Below are 18721 nucleotides of genomic sequence, written 5' to 3'. Positions count from 1 at the left end.
GGGAATTCCAAATTACAGATTTAGAAAAAATAAGTATGTAAGGGGACTCACTTTGTTTTAAACTTTTTAAAGTAGTTCTTCACGGCTGTAACGAACATTTTAAAGTAGTGCCATTATCAATAGAGGAATTGCAATTTTCATGGGATGATCCTAACCCTCCGATCTATAGAGGAATTGCCTATTATGGAAAACTCTACAGATGGGAGGGCTAGGATTCTCATCTTTAGATATGGCCATCCACTTGCATGACTATGATGGACTACTGCTTTAAATTCGCAACTTCCCCCTAATGAAATGAGTAGTGCAATTATCAAAATATGGTAGTGCGGATATCGGTCCCCTAATAATATCACGAGATATTAGAGTCATTGTGTCTAGATCATTTACTAAACCATTTGGGGTATTATTGTCAATTCACAATATAATGGTTTGTTTCCCAGTTCACCCTTCATTTTCCCTGTATAAAAGAAGCAGTACACGGACGATCTCGATCTCACATTTCAAACAGAAAAAAGAGAGAAAGCTAAAGCTAAGAGCGAAAGAGAAAGAGAAAGCTCTCTTGTGAGAGAAACCCAGAAGCTGCTGAAACGAAAGATCTTCTTTAATGGCTTCACTTAGCCACTCTTCCCATTTCAGCAGCTCCTCCTCCGGCTCGAGCTCGAAGCACGAACGCAACGGCATTAGCCGACGTTGCTCGCGGCTCGTCAAGGAACAGCGCGCACGGCTCTATATCTTACGCCGATGCGCCACCATGCTCCTCTGCTGGTATATTCACGGAGATGATTAAAGAATCAGATTTTTCCATTTCTCAAGTGTTTTTGAGCTCTACGAGATCTTAATTTCCTCATGGCTTCTCTCTTTTTCACTGGTTTTCGTGGGCCCCATCAAAGGAGGGCATGAAGACTGGTTTTCCAGCCATAGAGGATTATATGTCTCTTGAAACTCGATCGATTGGTCTTTCTTTTTTTTTTGGGTCTATCTCTTTCTTCTTCTTTAGTTTGGAGATCTGAATAGGAAAATAACTGCCCTTTTTGTTTGCTTTTTTCGGCAAGCAACTTTTCCTGTAAAATTTTACAGTAACGTATGGTGTGGCAGGGAGGAGGAGGACATTTGTAATATTATTTTTTTGGTTCTAACGAGTGGAATTCAAAAGCTTATAGCATTTTCTTTTGAATCTTTCTGTTCGTTCTCTACTTTCTGGTTACTTGAACGTTTTCTGAAACCAAAAAATAAAAGAAAAATGGCAGATTACAACTCGGTTTGGCTGTGCTCTTTGTACTGAGTCTGGTTCCGAGTTTTGTATCGATTCGGTTTATGTAATTGATAAAGTATTAAATTTTCAGTGATTCGGCTTAGTTGAACTGTAGAGATTTATAGAACAGTTTCCAAACTCAATACATGCAGATAAATAAAAAAGAAGTAATCTACAGTTTCAAAACTCAGACTCAGATTATAACTCGGTCACGATCAGTGTTTAAAAACACGGATGTGACGCGGAATGCGGCCAAGAAAAATCCTTGTCGTCTCGGCACGAACGCGGCCAAGAATGCAATTGACACGGTCATAACTCGGGAGAGTTAAAAGGAGTTTTTATTGCCTCTGTAGGGCAAAAAGCGGAATGCGGATGTGGTGCAACACGAAACGCGGCCAAGAAAAATCCTTGCTGACTCTGGCGAGTTTCTTGTTGTGTCAACGAGTTTTGGCCAAGAAAAATCCTTGCCGACTCGGCGTGGACGCGGTCGTAACACGGGAGAGTCAAAGGAGTTTATTGACTTTGTAGGGCAAAACGTGAAATGCGGATGTGGTGCAACAAGGAACGCGGCCAAGGCAAAATTGAGTCGACTCGGACGAGTTCCTTGTCAAATCAAGGAGTTTTTAAGCATTATTTTAAACACTGGCCATGGTAAAAGGGAGTCAACTTGGGTGGGTCAAATATTTGCATGATCAACTTTTTTGTTAAAATCAATCGACTTAAAGAGGTAAAAACTTTAACTCAAACAAAACTCAGCGAAGGTAAATTCGAGTTGACTCGTGCGAGTCAACAATTGACGTAGAGCTTTTGAACAGTATTCTAGAGCTACGTAAGTCCGTAACACTTTTATTTGACTACGGTGCACCAAATGTGGCTCGAGTTGTTATAAGCTTGACAGTTTTGGGGAGTGATAAATGTTAGAGTAATTAGGTCAAGCAAGAGGTTGCTTGAAACAATACACCCAAGGTATCTAATTTGGAATACCAAGATTGTTGCCTCCAGCCCCTATATATAGAGATACACTAGAGTTTTAATAGGTTAGTGGGCTCTAGCCCAAATAGGCCCACTACACCGGTCCATTATCTTATTGGGCTTATATTAGAACATAATAGGGTTATATTATATACCCAAAATAAATTGACCCCCATATATCTTAAATCGCCCCTTATGTGTCTTTGTCTCTCCTCTTTCTCTCTCTAACCCAGAGGAGAGAGAAAGATTCATAGGGGGTCAATTTAAGATATTTGGGAGTCGATTTGTCACCGCCCACGGTTTTTTTAGGAAATTACGATGTGGAGAATACGAGTGCAGTTTAAATCAGCACAATATGAACGCAGTTTGGAATGAGTAGATCTCACATAGAACGCAGTTGTAGACAATGACTGCACCTCCCGGCATGATTCACAAAGCCTTACGGAGGGTGAGGAGTAATGGGACGTTTCCATTTCAACTCATGTTAATGGAGTAGATTGAAAAACAATTGATGGTGAGTGTAATACCCGGCGCCACCTTAGGTTAGTGACGCAGAAGCATCTTAGCAGATCGAGGGTTAGATGGTTCCAATAGTAACCGGAGTGATCAACGGTTAAACACTTGAGATCATCGCTCAAGACCATCAGATGATCCAGATCAATGATGAGGCCGAGATTATATCAGGCCAACACATGGAGGTCGGCGAGTTGCTTAATGCAAACCCAATTACTTAAACTGGCAGCTTATGTGGACTCAACTCGTTCATTAGAATAACTGGGTCACTGATTCTTACCCATTGGAACTCCAAAACAGCTTTGTTTTTTTCCCAGTTAACTAGATAAATGGAATATCTTTTCAATCTGAGAGAAAATCGTACGGAAGAGGATTAGTTAAATAGAAGTTGAGTAGTATCTGAGTTAATTTAAACAATATGAAAACAGGGAAAGGTTGGGCTGTACTTTTCCATTCCAGCGATGATGCGTGGTTTTCTGAAAACCTCCTCCTCCTCCTCACGTGTCTCTCTGACTTCCGCACGTGAATAACTGTACTTCTCCGACTCTTCGGATTTGGACTTCAAAACTTTGCAAGCAACCAAACAAGGAATGATAGTGTCACTATCTAACGTGCACTCCCGTGTTTTAGTAATGGTACTCCTTTTTTATTATAAACTTTTCTAATTAGAGTTATTACTTGCACTTGCAATTCTCCATAAATTATGAACATCTCGGAAGAGGAATTTCGCAGAAAGCCATTTCTCATATGACTTTTGCATGAGAGAACAGCCACATGGGCTCACTTTTAAATTGATTTTGTCTTATTCAGTTAATTCGTTTGAGGTGGCTGTTCTCTCATGCAAAGGTCAGCTGCGAAATGGCTCTCCACCAAATGACTTTCTGCGAACGGGATTAGCTAGAATATTTTGCAGAAAGCCATTTCACGGATGACTTTTGCAGGAGAGGAGAGAACAACTACACAGGCTCACTTTTAAAATGATTTTGTCTTATTCATTTAATTAATCTGAGGTGGATGCTCTCTTATGCATAAGTCAGCTACGAAATGGCTCTCCGAGAAATGGCCTAAGAAATCCCCCGTGCATTTGAAAATAAAGTTGGTGTGGCATATATAAATAAAAGTTGATTTATGCTGAAGGGACTTAATCTGAAGAATAGTGCTTTGACCCTCGGTGCACATTCCCTGTGGGGATGGGAAGTCGGTGTTTTATTTTATCCTTGATAGGCTTGCTATCATCGGCTCACGGCCAGAACAGCCCCAATAGATAAGGTACTAATAAAAAACATAGTTGCCAATCCCAGGGTTTATTCGAGTTTAAATTATCCAAGTAGTCAATCCCTAAAAACAGCTTATCCAAGGATTTGTATCCCTGTGGAGAACAATCCCATCAAAAAAACACTACTAAGAAGTAAGAAGAAGTACAACCCAGGGACCCAAGCGGATAATCCATACAATTCATCTAGTGGACCCCTTTATGAGGAGATCATAATGCTGTGCATAATCCTGGAAAGACACCTTTTTCACTACCCTTGATTTAGCGATTAGGATCATCTGATCACACTAGCATCTATGGGTTAGACTCATCTTAACTGTTCCCCGCAAAGCCCATATCCATATGGTAGAGGTGATCTAAAATCCATCAGTACAAAACGTCATCATGCAGTGGACGGCTTGTAAGTCCAAAACTGATTATTGGACTCAAATTTATGTTTAGGCCCTGTTCGTTTAAGATTATGACAACCGATTGCAAGTCTAAAACCATTTATCAGACTCTGATAAATGGTTTTGGACTTGCAATCCATAATCTTAAACGAACATGCCTTAATTAATTTTTTGGTACTCTGAAGTCTCAATCGGTTCTCAAAATAAAAAAACAAACCGGGCTAAAAGGTTTTTTTAATAGCATTAGTGAATGTTTGGGACATTTGTAGAACAAGTGTCTAAACTCCCAATAAACGCTTGTAGATCAAGGGATAGGATCATCCGATCAAGATGGGGCCAACAACAAGAGGGTGGACTTTTTGTTCACGGACCAAATCAACGGAGGCAATCATGTTCACATTGGCCTATTTGTGATAGGAAAAGAATCTCCATAGTCATTATTTTTATAGCTAATCAACCCAGCACAAGTTGCAATCCTAGATGACGAGGCATGCATGCCATGTAAATAATTAGTCCCACCTTTGATTTAATCCTTACCGTCCAATCAATTGGGGTAAGTTTTTAATTTAATTGGTTTCTTGGCATCGTCGAGGATTTTCTCAAAATTTGGACGGTTCGGATTTATAAACGATGGGGCATGCCTCATATAATTTCTCCAAATTGAGTAGGACGTGGTTTTTAAGCATTGGGCAGAGAAGAAAAGCGGGGTTAGTAGTTTTTTAGTGCACTACAATAACATAGTGGATGAGAGCCTTTTCTGTTGAGAATTCTTAGAAGAAGATGAAGAGTCCACCGAACATCTTTTTCTTCATTGAAAAGTGGCTTCCGCCATTTGGAGACAGATTTACTAATGTTTTTGTATTCATTGTGTTGGGAACTATGTAGAACTCACCCTTAAAAGCTAGCCGTTAAGGGGAGGGTGCCCAAGCTGTTTTCGGATGTGGGATATTTTCCTTTCATGTGGAGCGCCCAACACATTGGCTTCCTTCAAATTCAGTCGCGGTTCTTTTGATGATTTGGCGTATTGGGCCTTGGTTCTTTGGGCATTATCCTTTTCCTTTCTTTTCTTTTTGAAAATTAACAAGAATTTATTTCATTGAATATGGGACAAGAAGATGTCCCCAAATACAATGATGAAAAGAAGAATGATGCACGAGGGCACCTACAGAGATCCTAAATTGTCAGTACAAATTACATTCGTGGACGATAACAATGCCCCATCTTTCGCAAGCCCATCTGCCATGGCGTTAGCAGATCTCGTACGATGTACCAGTTGAGGACATAGGATGCGAACCAAATCTCTGATTTCATCAATAATGTGATACAATCTCCAAGGCCTCCGTAAAAGATTCGATGCCCAAGCAATGACATTCGAGGAATCCCCCTCCACAATGAAAGGCCCGATATTGTGCGATAAAACCCACGGAAGACCATATAGAAGTCCCCTCGCCTCAGCTTCATTGGCGTCGCAGATACCAGCTGGGCCTAAATAAGACATAATTGTTGATCCAGCGGCATCCTGAATCACTCCCCTAAAACCCGCCCTTCCTGGGTTTCCAATGGAACTACCATCGAAGTTGAGTTTAAACCAGCCCTCGCATGGAGGCGTCCATTGCGGTGTAATTTTGGTCCTGGGCCGCCTCTCCTGAGCCACTGATCTCCAATTTCTTAACATAATCCTAGTTAACTCGGGAGGGTGTGGCTCTTTGGCGTAAGTCATGGGTATGCTCCCCAGTGACAAGCGTTCGAATCCCCCCTTGTTCAACTGATGCGCGTGGTCTACCGAGTGCCTGCGTGCATCCCTAGGGACTAGTCCCGCCCCACGAAGTGGTGGGGATACCCTATGGCATCAAAAAAAAAAAAAAAACTTCTCTTTAGCTCTGAACCAAGCAATCAATGATAACTTCACGTCCAGCACTATGTAATTCCAGTGCCTTGCCTCGTCCGCAAACACCCTGTTATTCCTGCCTATGACGGCAAAAGGTAGAGATGACTTTAGTAATTCTCCTCTGACTGACCCACTGCATACCAAATAAGCGAAACAAGGATTAAGGACATCCAGATATTATGAAAATATCCAATGAATGCACTCCACCAATTCAAAATAACCTTAGTAATTCTCCTCTGACTGACCCACTGCATACCAAATAAGCGAAACAAGGATTAAGGACATCCAGATATTATGAAAATATTTGCAGTGTAGGAATAAATGGTCCATTGATTCCTCAGCTTCGCGGCATAAGACGCCTCAGCTAGCAAGAGTAATTCTGGTTATGTGGGCATTATCCTTTGGGACTTCATTTTTTTTGGTTATGTGGGAGATTTGGAAGGAAAGAAATATACGAACCTCTGAGGATAGATGTTCATCTCCGTCTTGGTTGGCAAGGAAGATCAGATCATTCGATTCAATGTAGCGTATTGGGTGATAATATAGAAAGAGTTCTGAGGTTACTCAATTGTTATTATCATTAGGATTTGAGAGACTATTATGAAATGGCAACCTCTAAATTCATTGAAGCTGAATGTGGTTGCTCCCTTGGCAACTCCGGTAAAGCTGATTTTGGAGGATAATTGGGGCATCATTCTTCATTCTGTTTTAGGTCCTATCGGTTTCGCAGATTTGTCAGAGACTTTCAGGCTATCCATTTGGGCATGAGCACTTCTATTGGTAAGATGGAAGGGACTTTGGCTATGGAATGTGATTCATCAAATTTGGTCTCTTGGGGGTGGATCAGTTAGCTAAATTGGGAGCTCCTAAAGTTCGATTCTATTCAAGGAAGTCCTTGCCCTTCAATGTGCACTTGTATTCTCTCTTTTTTTAATAAATTTGGTAAATTTCATAAAAAAAATGTTTTACCTTGGTTGAGTTCTTGTCAGGGTCAAAGTTTTGCACTACTGGATAAATAATAAAACTCCTTTGACTCACAGGAGTTGGCTCGGTTTTACCCTTGTTGAGTTTTCATCTGAGTGTTAGTTTTAAACAGTGATAAATTCATGTCCATGTATTTTCATGGGCATCCAAACTCACCCTGACATGTTCACAATTGACATTCAACAAACTGAACCATGTTATTTTATTTTGGCATTATTGAGCTAAGTAAAAAAAGAGTAATAAATTTCAATGAATGGAATTTCACTGTTCAATATTTTCTTTGTTTTACTTCTGAATGTATGTCATAGTTCAATAAATATTTGGAGGATTTGTAGGTTTGACTGTTGACTTATTTTTGACATGTTATTGGTGCAGTAACTCTGATCAACAATCTGATAAGAGACGCATCTGGAACTCAGCGGCCCCACCAAGAGTGATTGCTTTTGGGTGGATAGTGGTTCACAGGAAAATCAACACATGCGACAGCTTGAAAAAAAGACACTTTAGTCTTGCTAGTATCTGTGTCTTTTGTCGACAAAGTGAGGAAACCCTGGATCACCTAATGCTGCACTGTCATTTTGCTTATCAAATCTGGAGCAGTGCTACAGGAGCTTTTGGGATGTACTGGGTTTGCCCAAAATCTGCTTCTTCGCTTCTTATGCACTGGACGGGGGGACCTTTTGGAGAGATTGGACAACTACTCTGGCTCACTTTTCCCTATGCTATCGTGTGGAACATCTGGAAGGAGCGGAATAGACGAATCTTTGAGGATCAAGAAAGGTCGGTGGGGAGGATTGTTACGGACATTAAGGTGGAATTGATTTCTTGGGCAAGGAGTAAAAGGAAACTTTCATATGGTGCAGGGGATTTAATACAGAATTGGTGGGCAATAATTCGGGAAAGAATAATTCGAACTAAACCCAAACCAAAATGGATGGCCCAGCCGGTGGGATGGCTTAAACTGAACTTTGACGGAAGCTCTGTGGGCAACCCTGGTAGGGGAGGGATCGGAGGCCAAATTAGAGACAACAACAAAACGGTCATTATGTCTTATTCTTGACCAGCAGGTCACTGCGATGCAAATGAGGCAGAGATCCAGGCCCTACTATTTGGACTGTGGTGGGCTTACGAGAAAATTTTGAGGTCTCTGATAGTGGAGGGGGACTCAACGAATGTTGTTGGATGGGTGTCGGGCAGTTCACCTGCACCGTGGCTCCTTCAGAACATAATAGCTGAAGTGCTTGATCTCATAAAGTTCTTACAACCTCGAATTGAGCACCGGAGAAGAACAGCTAATGAGGAGGCAGAAGTTCTTGCCAAATCAAGGGTGCAAAAGGAGGAGATCATAGTTACCACAAGTCTAGTTGATACATCTCGTTGAAAATTGTACTGGGGTCATTTTTCAAATTACCATCTATGATGTACTCGGATTTATCCGCTTTTGTTTATGGGCGGGGACAACTTGTCCCAACCATTACTTAATAAAATTATCAACTTTAAAAAAAAAAGTATAATGGGTGTGTTTGGAAAGTTAGCAGCTGAGATTTGAGAAGGCTAAAGAGAATTACCTTGTCCATTTTAGGCGAGAGTGAGCAGAGGATGCCGAACCCATAATGGGTATCCCTGATGCTCTTGATTTAGATAAAACTAAGGTTTCCTCAGAAAACTCAAAGCACGTGGCCCAGGAGAAGATGGAGCTACAGATTTTCTTTCCGAGATTAAGAAAAGTGAGCTTATTGATGTTCAGATTTTCCACGTTAGCTGCCTCTTGTTTCACTTCTTGTTTTAGAATCTATTGAGCTTATTTTATATTTTTCAGTTACTGCTCCTGTGCCTGCTCCCACTTGTTGTTGCTTCTGGTAATTATGGGTATGCTGAAATGACAATTGTTGGTCCAATATTTCTCGAGGCCTTGCTGTGGATGTCAGTTTTAGAGAACTCCAGGACCAGGCATCCTTTAGATCTTTATATCTATTGCTTCAAAATTAATTACAATCAGCAGTGAAGCGTTATGATGGAACAAGTTTTGTGCTTTTTTATCTGGGATTTCAAAGGGGGTCCTTTACTTGTAAGTACTGGCTAGTTTGTGGCTCACCAATTTATCAATACCGAGGTGTGTCATTATTCCGCGGTTTTGCTCTTTGTTGATGATTCAGATGATTGACTCAGAATTCAATCAAGTCGACTCAATTTGACTGGTTTCAGTAATGACTCCAAACTCAGATTATCTATTCGTGTAATCGATCGGGGCTAGGTCAATCTTTTATGGTGGGTCACTCTAATTGACTTGCCCCAGTCTATGATGGAAATTGAGAGACCCATTTTTAAGCTGAGTTCAAGTTTCTGAACATTGGTTTTTCTTTACAAGACAATTTGGGTAAGTCAGTTTTTTCACCAGAGGAATTAATATCTCTGTCCAAAATGACAGTACGGCAGTGCTTTCTGAAGTCCTAATTTCTCGACTGAAAGCTGCTTACCTCATCAACTTTTATAAAACTGTAGAGTGATTAAAAACTGACATTGACCTTGAACTCATAGTTTCAAAACTCCCCCGCCCCCATTGTCGAGTCCCCCTAGTCGACCCTCTTTTACCTTGGTCGTATTCTTGTCCAAGTCTGCATTTTGCCACAAAGTCGATCAAAACTCCTTTGACTCTCCTAAGTGATGACTGCATCCTATTACTCGATCACGCCGTGCCAAGTCGACTAGGATTTGTTTTGATATGCATCCGTGTTTTGAAACAGCTTGAAGATGCTCCCTCTAGGTTGATGTAATAGTTCTATTGTTTTTTTAATGTGAGACGCAACTTTATGTTTTTTTATTGCTTTTCAACTTTGATCTTGACTGGTGTCGGGCCCTAGCTGTCAACTAGGGGGGTGCGTGGGAGGTGGTGCGTCTCCATCGATCTTTGCGCACGACTTTCTCTTCTGCTTGTCTTCCCTTTTTTTGTTGTTGGGTGAAGTGATGGGGAGGGGATGAACGTTTCCCCTTATGAATGTGTTGATGACATGAGGAGGTATGTGGCCTTAAGTGATAAGCAACATACCTGCGGGAGGCTTGCTGCGTCCCGTGGGAATGAGTAGCAATTCCTTTTTTAGAGTCACCACAATTCTGGGTAGCTCTGTTCCTGATTCGAGAGTCATACCCATGAAATGGGGTGCCCTTGTCCTTTCTTCTTTTTTCTTATCAATCAGGAAATGATGTTGAATATCGAAATTAACTTTTATACAAGAAGAAGACGCCCCTTGATATCACCTGGCAATTCCAGATTCCGTGGATGGGGAACCATTCTTCCAGAGATCCCAATGCTCTATCAGTGTCGAGGGCCGAGGCTCTTGTGGAGAACCTGGGGGTTCCATGGGAACATGGCCGGAAGTACTTGAGTCTTAACAGGGGGACTTTCAGTCAAACCCTCATTGGACTGGAAGTTCTAGGGAGACTGTCCGGGCCCTACTTACCCTTTCGATTGCCAATGGAACCGAAGTCATCTAAGCGACTAAAAGAAAAGCGAGTTCAGCGGAGGATGTATACCTGCACATGATGGATTGATTGAGTTGCACTCCTCAGAGAATGCAGCCACACAAGAGATCTTTATCAGGATTTAGCTGCTGGCGCAGAGCTTCCCAAGCCCGTTGCCTTGGTCTCCTCAAGAGCAAGGTGATGCTGGGTCTACGAGGAATAGGGAGTTGAGCTTGGGTTGAGGGTACAGCACAAGGTGAGTCAGGATGGAGGGCTAAGGAAAGTAGTCTCTCTCTCTCTCTCTCTCTCTCTCTCTCTCTCTCTCTCTCTCTCTCTCTCTCTCTCTCTCTCTCGGAATCCTCAACCGGAGGCAACAGACATCGCTCAGCGTTGCTAATCGCGAAAGTCACTCGACACGACCAAGCTACAATCTTGATTTGTAGGAGGAATCACTCAACTCCAAAGCAAGGAAACTTGTAGAGAATAGTTTTACGGCAATCAAAAGTCTTTTCTCTCTCTATTCTCATTCATATTATAGAGATTATATGAAAAGACTTGTAGTCCAAGACTCAATAAAGGCTAGACACATTTCCAAGACACAACTTACAAGATACTGAAAGCGTACTTTGAAGGTAATTAAACAAACCAGAACTTACTAAGAAACTATTAAATACTAAAGACTAAATCTTAAAGACTCAAAAACCAAGTGATAAATGTGTTGCATGCGACTTACTTATACTCATGCATCGTTCACCATTGCTTGACTTCAAACTCAACATACTTGGTGATTTCCGTCCGCATCAGCATGGGATCAACTTTTCTGACGGGGGCAGTTAGTCGACAACCATCATCATTGTCAGCATTGCCCATGGTCGTTGGGTTCCGGCCGGACTCACCGACAATAGGACGGTGCCCATACGGACAGTCCTGGGCACTGCCTCAGGGAATGATATGTTAGTTGCTGACTGGTTCTTGGGGGGAAGGTCTGACCAGCCAATATGGAGCCTCGCGGACACTTTGGGAATGTTGGTCTTGCTTGATGGTTCTTGGGTTTTCAGGGTAGTTACCTGGGCTCTGGGAGGATTTTTTTTGTTGGTACTCTAGGAGATCGAGTTGTGCCTATTTGAGAAGCTCTAGCTCATCATCAGAGTGCTAGACTGGGTTCGGTCGCATATGCACAAAATGAGGTGTCTACAGTTAGTAACAAACTCACAAGAGCAATCAAGCTTGTAAGTTGTGATACAAGTGACATCATTGCCTTCCAACATAATGGGCAAATACGAGTACAGTTTCTACGTATTGATGTTACTTCTCCCAGTCTATTTCAGACCCGAATCGTAGTGATAAACACTAAAGAATTAAATATCATAAGTTCTGTGATGAAGTTGTTCTTAGGAAGGGAAGATCATACAAATGCTGCAGGTAGCAAAGTAGTACCAACTATGGATGGAAATAATTCTGACCACCTTATTCGTGATGCATCTTGTGATGAGAGGGAAGCAACTCAAGTTGGAGATGTGGATGGCCTCGTGACCAACATAGTTATGGTAGGAGATCACCCTAGATTGGGTTCGATCCATACATATAGATGGGGAACTGTTTCAGCAGATCGGGTGTGTTAGTTAAAATGTTGGGGCATTTCTTTCTTTGTTTCTGGATATGGACTTACATGATTAATGTTTTTCTTGAGACACTTAAGGCTCTCTAAGTGACCCTATATACTTGTAAATTTTGATGATTGAATTCCCTTAGATGAAAATGAATGCAAAATGTTTGCATGATTACTGTAAATATAATACTTTCCAAAGAAAGAAAAAAGCAAAATTACTGAAAAGATGGATAAACACAGTCGATAGGGCAAATGATTTTTCATTTCTCTGTTCTTTTATTTTTGTTCAAAATGGCAACAAGATCTCTCTTTTTTTCTTCTTAATGCTACTGGAAAGGAGTATATCTAGGTGAAATTCGGAACACCTCCTTGTTTGAGAACCTAATGTTTGCGTGTTCTTCAGGTAGGACGCCACCTCTTCTTTTCTTTATCAAAACTTTTTACCTTTCTTGATATATTTCCTGCGCATTTGTAAATGCTTTATTAATCCAAATTCCTTTTTTTCTTATGAGCTGTTACTATTTTTTACTGAAGAAAAACACATGTTATAAGATGTTGCTCCACTCAAACTGTACCTATCTTTTTACACCCTCCCTTGTCTAAAAAGTCAGCCACCTTTTCTACCTCCCCTTACTTGCAAAAGGAAATATCAGTAATTCTATCTTCCCAGAGAGAATCAACACCTTTGTTTCTTTTGATTTCTTCCATAGAACTCTCAGAAAAGTGGATGCAATTGATATTTAAGTATTTTGAATAAGAAATTGCCAAAGTCCAGCAATTCTGATGTCAGTCATGTCCACTGAAAGAAAAAGGCAGAATTCAGTATTGTTGGCACCTTCAGTAGGAGTGCTGATTCGAAGAGGGAGTGAACAAAGGCAAAAGTAGCACTAAGCAGGTTGCTCAAGAAGAAAAGTAACAAGAAGAATACCTCTAAGAATTCCAAATGCGCATCAAATCGCGATTTCTGAAACTATGGTCCTTTCTGTACTGAAGTATAGCAGAAACTAACACAGAGAGAATTTAATTCAAGCTTATTTCTATAGTTTGTTTTTTCATTAGATATAAAACAGCTCTAAGGTTTCTCATGAAGTAATGGAAACCATACCTCTATGAGCTCTGATTGTAGCATTGAGCTGCTACCTTTGAAGATCATGGTTCCTTCCTCTGAAACCATTTGAGAAAATAATGAGGTCGGTATCAATGCAAAGAAAAAGACTGCAGACAGTTGCAGTGAAATTTCAAAGAGTGAGAAGCACTATCAAACTCATTACATATATGTCAGGATCTTTCACAATTCCATTCCTGCAATTGAGAAAAATAATATGCGTGGAAATCAGTCTTTCAGTTTTGGAGTCCTACTCAACCTAGTCAGTGAAAAGCTCTGCTGATGTTTATTTTTTGCCTAGTTTGTGCAGGCAAAATCTGCTCTTAAGTGATGCTGAAGAATAAAAATAATGAAATCACATTGCACTCCTGAATCGATAGTAAAAAATAACACTAAAATTCACTCACCTTGTGTGAATAATGGGACTCCTCTGCTCATTTACAATTTTCTAATTGGTTGTTTAAGTCTTTTACAATTTCAAAAAGATATGAAAGACTAATCTGAAGAGTGTAAAAATAATGTGAGGCTTGTCATTATCAAAACAATAGAGTGCGGGTATTATTTCCTAACCAAAGGGAGAAATATTTCTTGGAAGCATGGTTTTAAATTTCGACTGAAATCCGAAATTTCCCGAAATCTCATTTTTCGCTAAATATTTCGGAATTGATTTCGGTTTGCAATTTTGTTTTTGGGACATTTTTTTTTTAAAATTGTTACAAAATTCTGGCCGAAATTTCGAAATTAATTAAATACTCTTTTTAATTTCTTACCAAATTTCGACCGAAATTTTGGAATTTGTGTAGAAATTTCAGTTTTCCCAGGGACCGAAACCGGTATTTTAAACCATGTTTGGAAGATTATAGGATGAGCAGACTGTTGGGATCAATCCTAATGAGGGTCCCACATGGTGACGTGCGATCGCGGATCGCCATTGATCTTGTAGATCTTCATGAGGCTACCCAATGTGATCTTGAAAGCATGCAGAACGGATATCTCATCCATAGAGTATGACTAGGGAGACAAAACCGATGTATCAAAGGTGACAATCAATTCTATGATCCTAGGGGGGGTATGTGTACGAGCAATCGAGATCATTGATATTGTGGAGCATTATGAGGGGACTCATAGGGTCTTCGTCCCACACAGAACGGACATCCCATTGGCAGGATATAAGACTAAAAAAATCAACGGTTTAGAAGAATCCGAAGGGTCTGTTTGGTTGCACAATTTCAGGGGGTTCACTAGGTCTTTTGGTGGTTTTGGAGTGACAGATTATCTACTCTCCCTTGTCTAGATATCCCCACCAGACTACTTACAAAAAATGTCCTTTTTTTTCTAGTAGTCTTGGGATGTAGCACTCTCTATATTGGTAATGACACCCCTACTGCCCACTTATTTCGGCAATGACGGTCCACATTAGGAAACAACTGACAACTTTAGTTGACAACCAACCCAACTTACCACAACTCTACAAGAGACAACTTAATTGCTATTACACACTGCTACTACCGTCAGAGTTTTTATATGGTGCCCGATCGTCAAGTACCGTCAAAGCAGTAACACCCTTGATATTTGACATACCACCTTCATGTGACTTGACGGTCGGCCACCATATAGTTTCTCATTACCCACGTTCGCTACTGTGGTTCTAATTCACACCTGCTCTATAAGGAAACTACGTGCAGCCAAATAGGTCCTATAAGTGGTTTGGTGGATCAAAGATCTAGGCTCATTGGATCATAGTGTTCTCAGAGGCATTTTTCCCATACTTGTGGTCAATCATAGACGCAGCACGAGCAGGTCCCGACGGTGGCTGTTACGAACAAGCCTAACGGCCAATCTTTCTAGCATTTTCCTATCAGACAACCGCTCTTATATTAGAGAATCCATTTGACTTTGTTCTCACCCACCTTTTATATTGGCACCCCATCTGCTTTCGCTAAGACTTGGCTAGTTTTAGATTTGTGAATTGTGACAACCGATTGTGGGCCCCTAGCTGATTATTGGGCCAAAAAATAAGGGAAATGATATCCCCCCCTAAACGGATAAAATCCCCACTTTTAACGTAATTTTGAGTCTAATAAGCGGGCCCAAACTGATTAATGGACTCAAAATTAAGGCCCTGTTATTATTGGATTCAAAATTACGAGGAATGATAGATGCACGGGCGACCTTGCATCTATCATTCCTCCAAAGTTAGGTTTAAATTTGAGCCCAGCAATTGGGTTGGCACTCACAATCGGTTGTCATAATCTTAAACGAACAAAACCTAAAAGTAGTTTTGATTAATAATTGGTTGTCACAATCGCCTAAACTTTGCTATCAGCTCTCTATATATAGCATTTATTTATTCTCCAGTTCCAAAATACACTTATTATCTTACGTCTTACACCTAACTTCGTTATAATCTTTCTGTCACAACCACAACATCCTTCCCGTTAACACAGTAGTTGTTCCTTGCTACCCAGCAGCTAAGATGGTATTATTATTTTAAGAGGAATGATAGATACAAGGGAGCCCTTGCAAAAAAAAGAGCTATTTATCTAACGAAGAGCCCTTTTGCGGCTCTTTATGCAACGGCTCCCTTCTATCTATCATTGCTCTTATTTTAAAATGATTGAAATGAAGGAGCGATTCTGGAAATGCTCTCTGGGATTATTGGAATTGGCCTTTGTGCTGTTTTTCATGGTCAAGGATAGAGTTCCTCCCCGTAGTTTCAAAACTCTCTTGTGTCATTGTGGACCCGCTCTTTTCCCTTCTACCCAATAAAATCAATCAAAACTCTTCTGACTCTCCTGAATTTCTTAAAATTATGCTTAGGATCCTCTTTTTCCTCATTTTTACCCAATTCTCAATCGTGCCCTCTCAAATCTCTCTCCTTCTCCCCCTGCCCAACCCCTCAGTCAGCGGAGACACTGTTTTTTACTCTTAACGAATTAGAAGTACTTGAAGAATTGATATTTCCACACACCCAACGCCACGCGTGGCTTGCTACGACGAATGCAGTGGTGAAACGACCTGCGTTGGTTAGAAAACAAGCAACCTTCACAGGCTTACTGAGTCTATAGCAATATACACAACCTGCGGCTGCCATTGCGGGTGATGATCTAAACTACGTATCTGGTGGACCCTACTATGACCCAAAATCATGCTAGTGTAATGAACCCCTTGAAGCCGATCGGACGGTTACAATGCTCGGATTCCATTGATTCTTGTCACGTGGCCCCACATTGGTACGGTGGCGAAGTTCCAAATAACCAGCAGACTACACTACCCGGTATCATCCTCATGTAACCCCCATGAAGTAGCAAGAAATTGTCTGACGATAATAGGGGGTGGGAGTATGATTTCCATTGGGCTATTATTTTAAGTTTTGAAAGAGGATGGCAGTTCTCGTAATTTTTCGCAACATCCGTTTGGAAAGACCAATAGGTTTTAGCACGGGAAAGTAAGTAAGTAAGTAACACACCCCGCAATAGTGAGATGGAAGATATTTCCCAGACAGGCAAAAAAATTAAAAATAAAAATAAAGAAACCCCCAGCTAGTTTTGGTAAATAACCAAAATGCCATCCACTATCCAGTTGCACGGTGACCGTTAGTTGAAGGCTTGAAGGCTTGAAGCATGGTCGATAGCTTGTCTTTTCATACAATATAAAGATTAAAAATTGTTTTAACTCTCCCAAATTTTTTGAGACTGCGATTTCGATTTTAACTCTTTCTAAGCTGGTATTTTCGATATTTCACGTAAAATCAAGTGGTATAAACTCCTGATATTCGTTAAAAACAGAGAAAAAGATATAGTAATTAATATAAAAGCTCGCCGGCGATAAAAGAAAGATCGGAGTTCCCGCCGGGCAACTCACGACCAAAAATGGTGAAAGCAACACTCTACAGATGTAAAAAGTTGGTCAATGGGACGAGAATGTCAGAAAACGCACTTCATTATTTTTCCTTTTTTTTTTTCCCTCAGAAAGAAAAGTTCTCTTAGATTCATTTCAGAAAAAGACACAAGATCAACATCAACAACATGAGAACCTACCTATTCCGCCGGCGATGTGTCGGATTCCGGCGATCTCAGCAAAGAACGTCGGCGAGAAGCTTGTATCTCCGGCAACCGAGCTTGCTTTTAGCCAGATTTCTCCATCGATCCAACGCTTTGTTTTTCTCCACGTAGCGGACACTCTTCTTCAATGAATTTTTATATCTCGCATCAGATCCGATTTCTCGGCTACCTTCCGTGAATCGCTTCTCCTCCGGCGAGAATCGGTCCGCTCTCCGACAAATCCGCTTTTCGTCTTTGCCGGAAGGCGATTTTTCCGGGAAAGATTGAGCGATCTCGAGCAGGAACTCGAATACCTTGCTCCTTTTGCTCGCTTGCTTCTCTTCCTCGTGTAGACACCACTCGCAAGACCAGTTCTTCATGTCGATGTTCGGATACAGCCTGCTACAATACCTAATTTTTACGAACAAATAGATTACTACCACACGCAAAAAAAATTAAAAACAGAATAGTGGAAAAAAAAAAACGAATTTGTGGAGAAGAAACAAAGCGTCTCGGAAGGCGATATCACTGATTCACCGTACAAGACACAAACAGCTTCAATTTCGTTTCCGAACAGTAAAAAAAATGCAAAATATGGAGATTGATAAAGGAAAAAAAACAAGTTTTTTTCGCCGGAGATTCATCGGAACGCGATGAAAAAAAGGATTAGAAAGGAATTTACGTGTGTTGATGCCTAAATCCACATTTCCTGCAGAGAATCAAAGCGTTACGGAAGCCAAAATCACCACATAAACTGCAAACAGTCTCGATTTCGCCATTTTGAAGCTCTCGATCAGGTTCTAGTTCCATGAAAATCAGATGAAAGAACAAAAGGGAAAGAAGAAAACAATGAAGAAAAAAGGAGAGCTTTTTCTTCTTTTTTTCCTTTCTCTATATGGGGAAGCAAAACTGTAGGCTCTCTTTTTTCTCGAAAGATTACCGCTTCCAAAAGAAGAAACTCTCTCGAGTAGAGATTTTTTTTTAATACTGTCGAGCTCTTTATACGCTCTCTAACGGCGGTTTTCGAAACCTCCCGGTTTTCAGTTTTGGAGACCGGTTGCTGCCGGTTCCTATCTAGTCGGGTCGAGAGTCACGTCAGCTAGTTATGCCACCTGTCGGGTTACGTGTCGATAACACACTCGGTCTCGCGTTAAAACCGGTGGTTTTTGGAAACCACCTTAATGTGATTAGACGTTTGGTTTGTTTTTTATTCCTCTGCGTGTCCCTCTTCCGA

General features: G+C 40.9%; 2 protein-coding genes and 1 long non-coding RNA gene across 3 annotated transcripts; 1 reads left to right on the top strand and 2 right to left on the bottom strand.

Annotated features, from left to right (window-relative positions):
* The first annotated feature begins 508 nt into the window (after positions 1–508).
* Positions 509–1256, top strand: LOC143878425 (small polypeptide DEVIL 19-like). Its single transcript, XM_077380720.1, has one exon. It carries the CDS (start codon positions 605–607, stop codon positions 785–787), a length of 183 nt encoding a protein of 60 aa, XP_077236835.1. The 5' UTR covers positions 509–604; the 3' UTR covers positions 788–1256.
* An 11335-nt stretch (positions 1257–12591) lies between these two features.
* On the bottom strand, positions 12592–13505 carry LOC143878424 (uncharacterized). Its single transcript, XR_013250959.1, has 3 exons — positions 13445–13505; positions 13268–13343; positions 12592–13138 (listed from the first exon to the last, which is right to left on the bottom strand). It is a non-coding gene; the product is annotated as an uncharacterized LOC143878424 (long non-coding RNA).
* Positions 13506–17368: 3863 nt separating this feature from the next.
* Positions 17369–18444, bottom strand: LOC143878423 (uncharacterized). Its single transcript, XM_077380719.1, has 2 exons — positions 18170–18444; positions 17369–17898 (listed from the first exon to the last, which is right to left on the bottom strand). The coding sequence occupies exons 1-2, from the start codon at positions 18295–18297 to the stop codon at positions 17520–17522; spliced, it is 507 nt and encodes a 168-aa protein (XP_077236834.1). The 5' UTR covers positions 18298–18444; the 3' UTR covers positions 17369–17519.
* Positions 18445–18721: the final 277 nt, after the last annotated feature.

The sequence above is a fragment of the Tasmannia lanceolata genome, unplaced genomic scaffold, assembly GCF_043159265.1.
Source record: "Tasmannia lanceolata isolate RefF3 unplaced genomic scaffold, GAP_Taslan_0.1 ptg000006l, whole genome shotgun sequence".
Lineage (NCBI taxonomy): Eukaryota > Viridiplantae > Streptophyta > Magnoliopsida > Canellales > Winteraceae > Tasmannia > Tasmannia lanceolata.
This window is presented reverse-complemented; position numbering and strand designations above follow the sequence as displayed.

Coding starts and splice junctions, on each gene's coding strand:
- LOC143878425 (XM_077380720.1), top strand. CDS start 605: ATGGCTTCACTTAGCCACTCTTCCCATTTCAGCAGCTCCTCCTCCGGC.
- LOC143878423 (XM_077380719.1), bottom strand. CDS start 18,297: ATGGAACTAGAACCTGATCGAGAGCTTCAAAATGGCGAAATCGAGACT. Junction 17,899..18,169: donor GGATTTAGGCATCAACACAC/GTAAATTCCTTT, acceptor CGTAAAAATTAG/GTATTGTAGCAGGCTGTATC.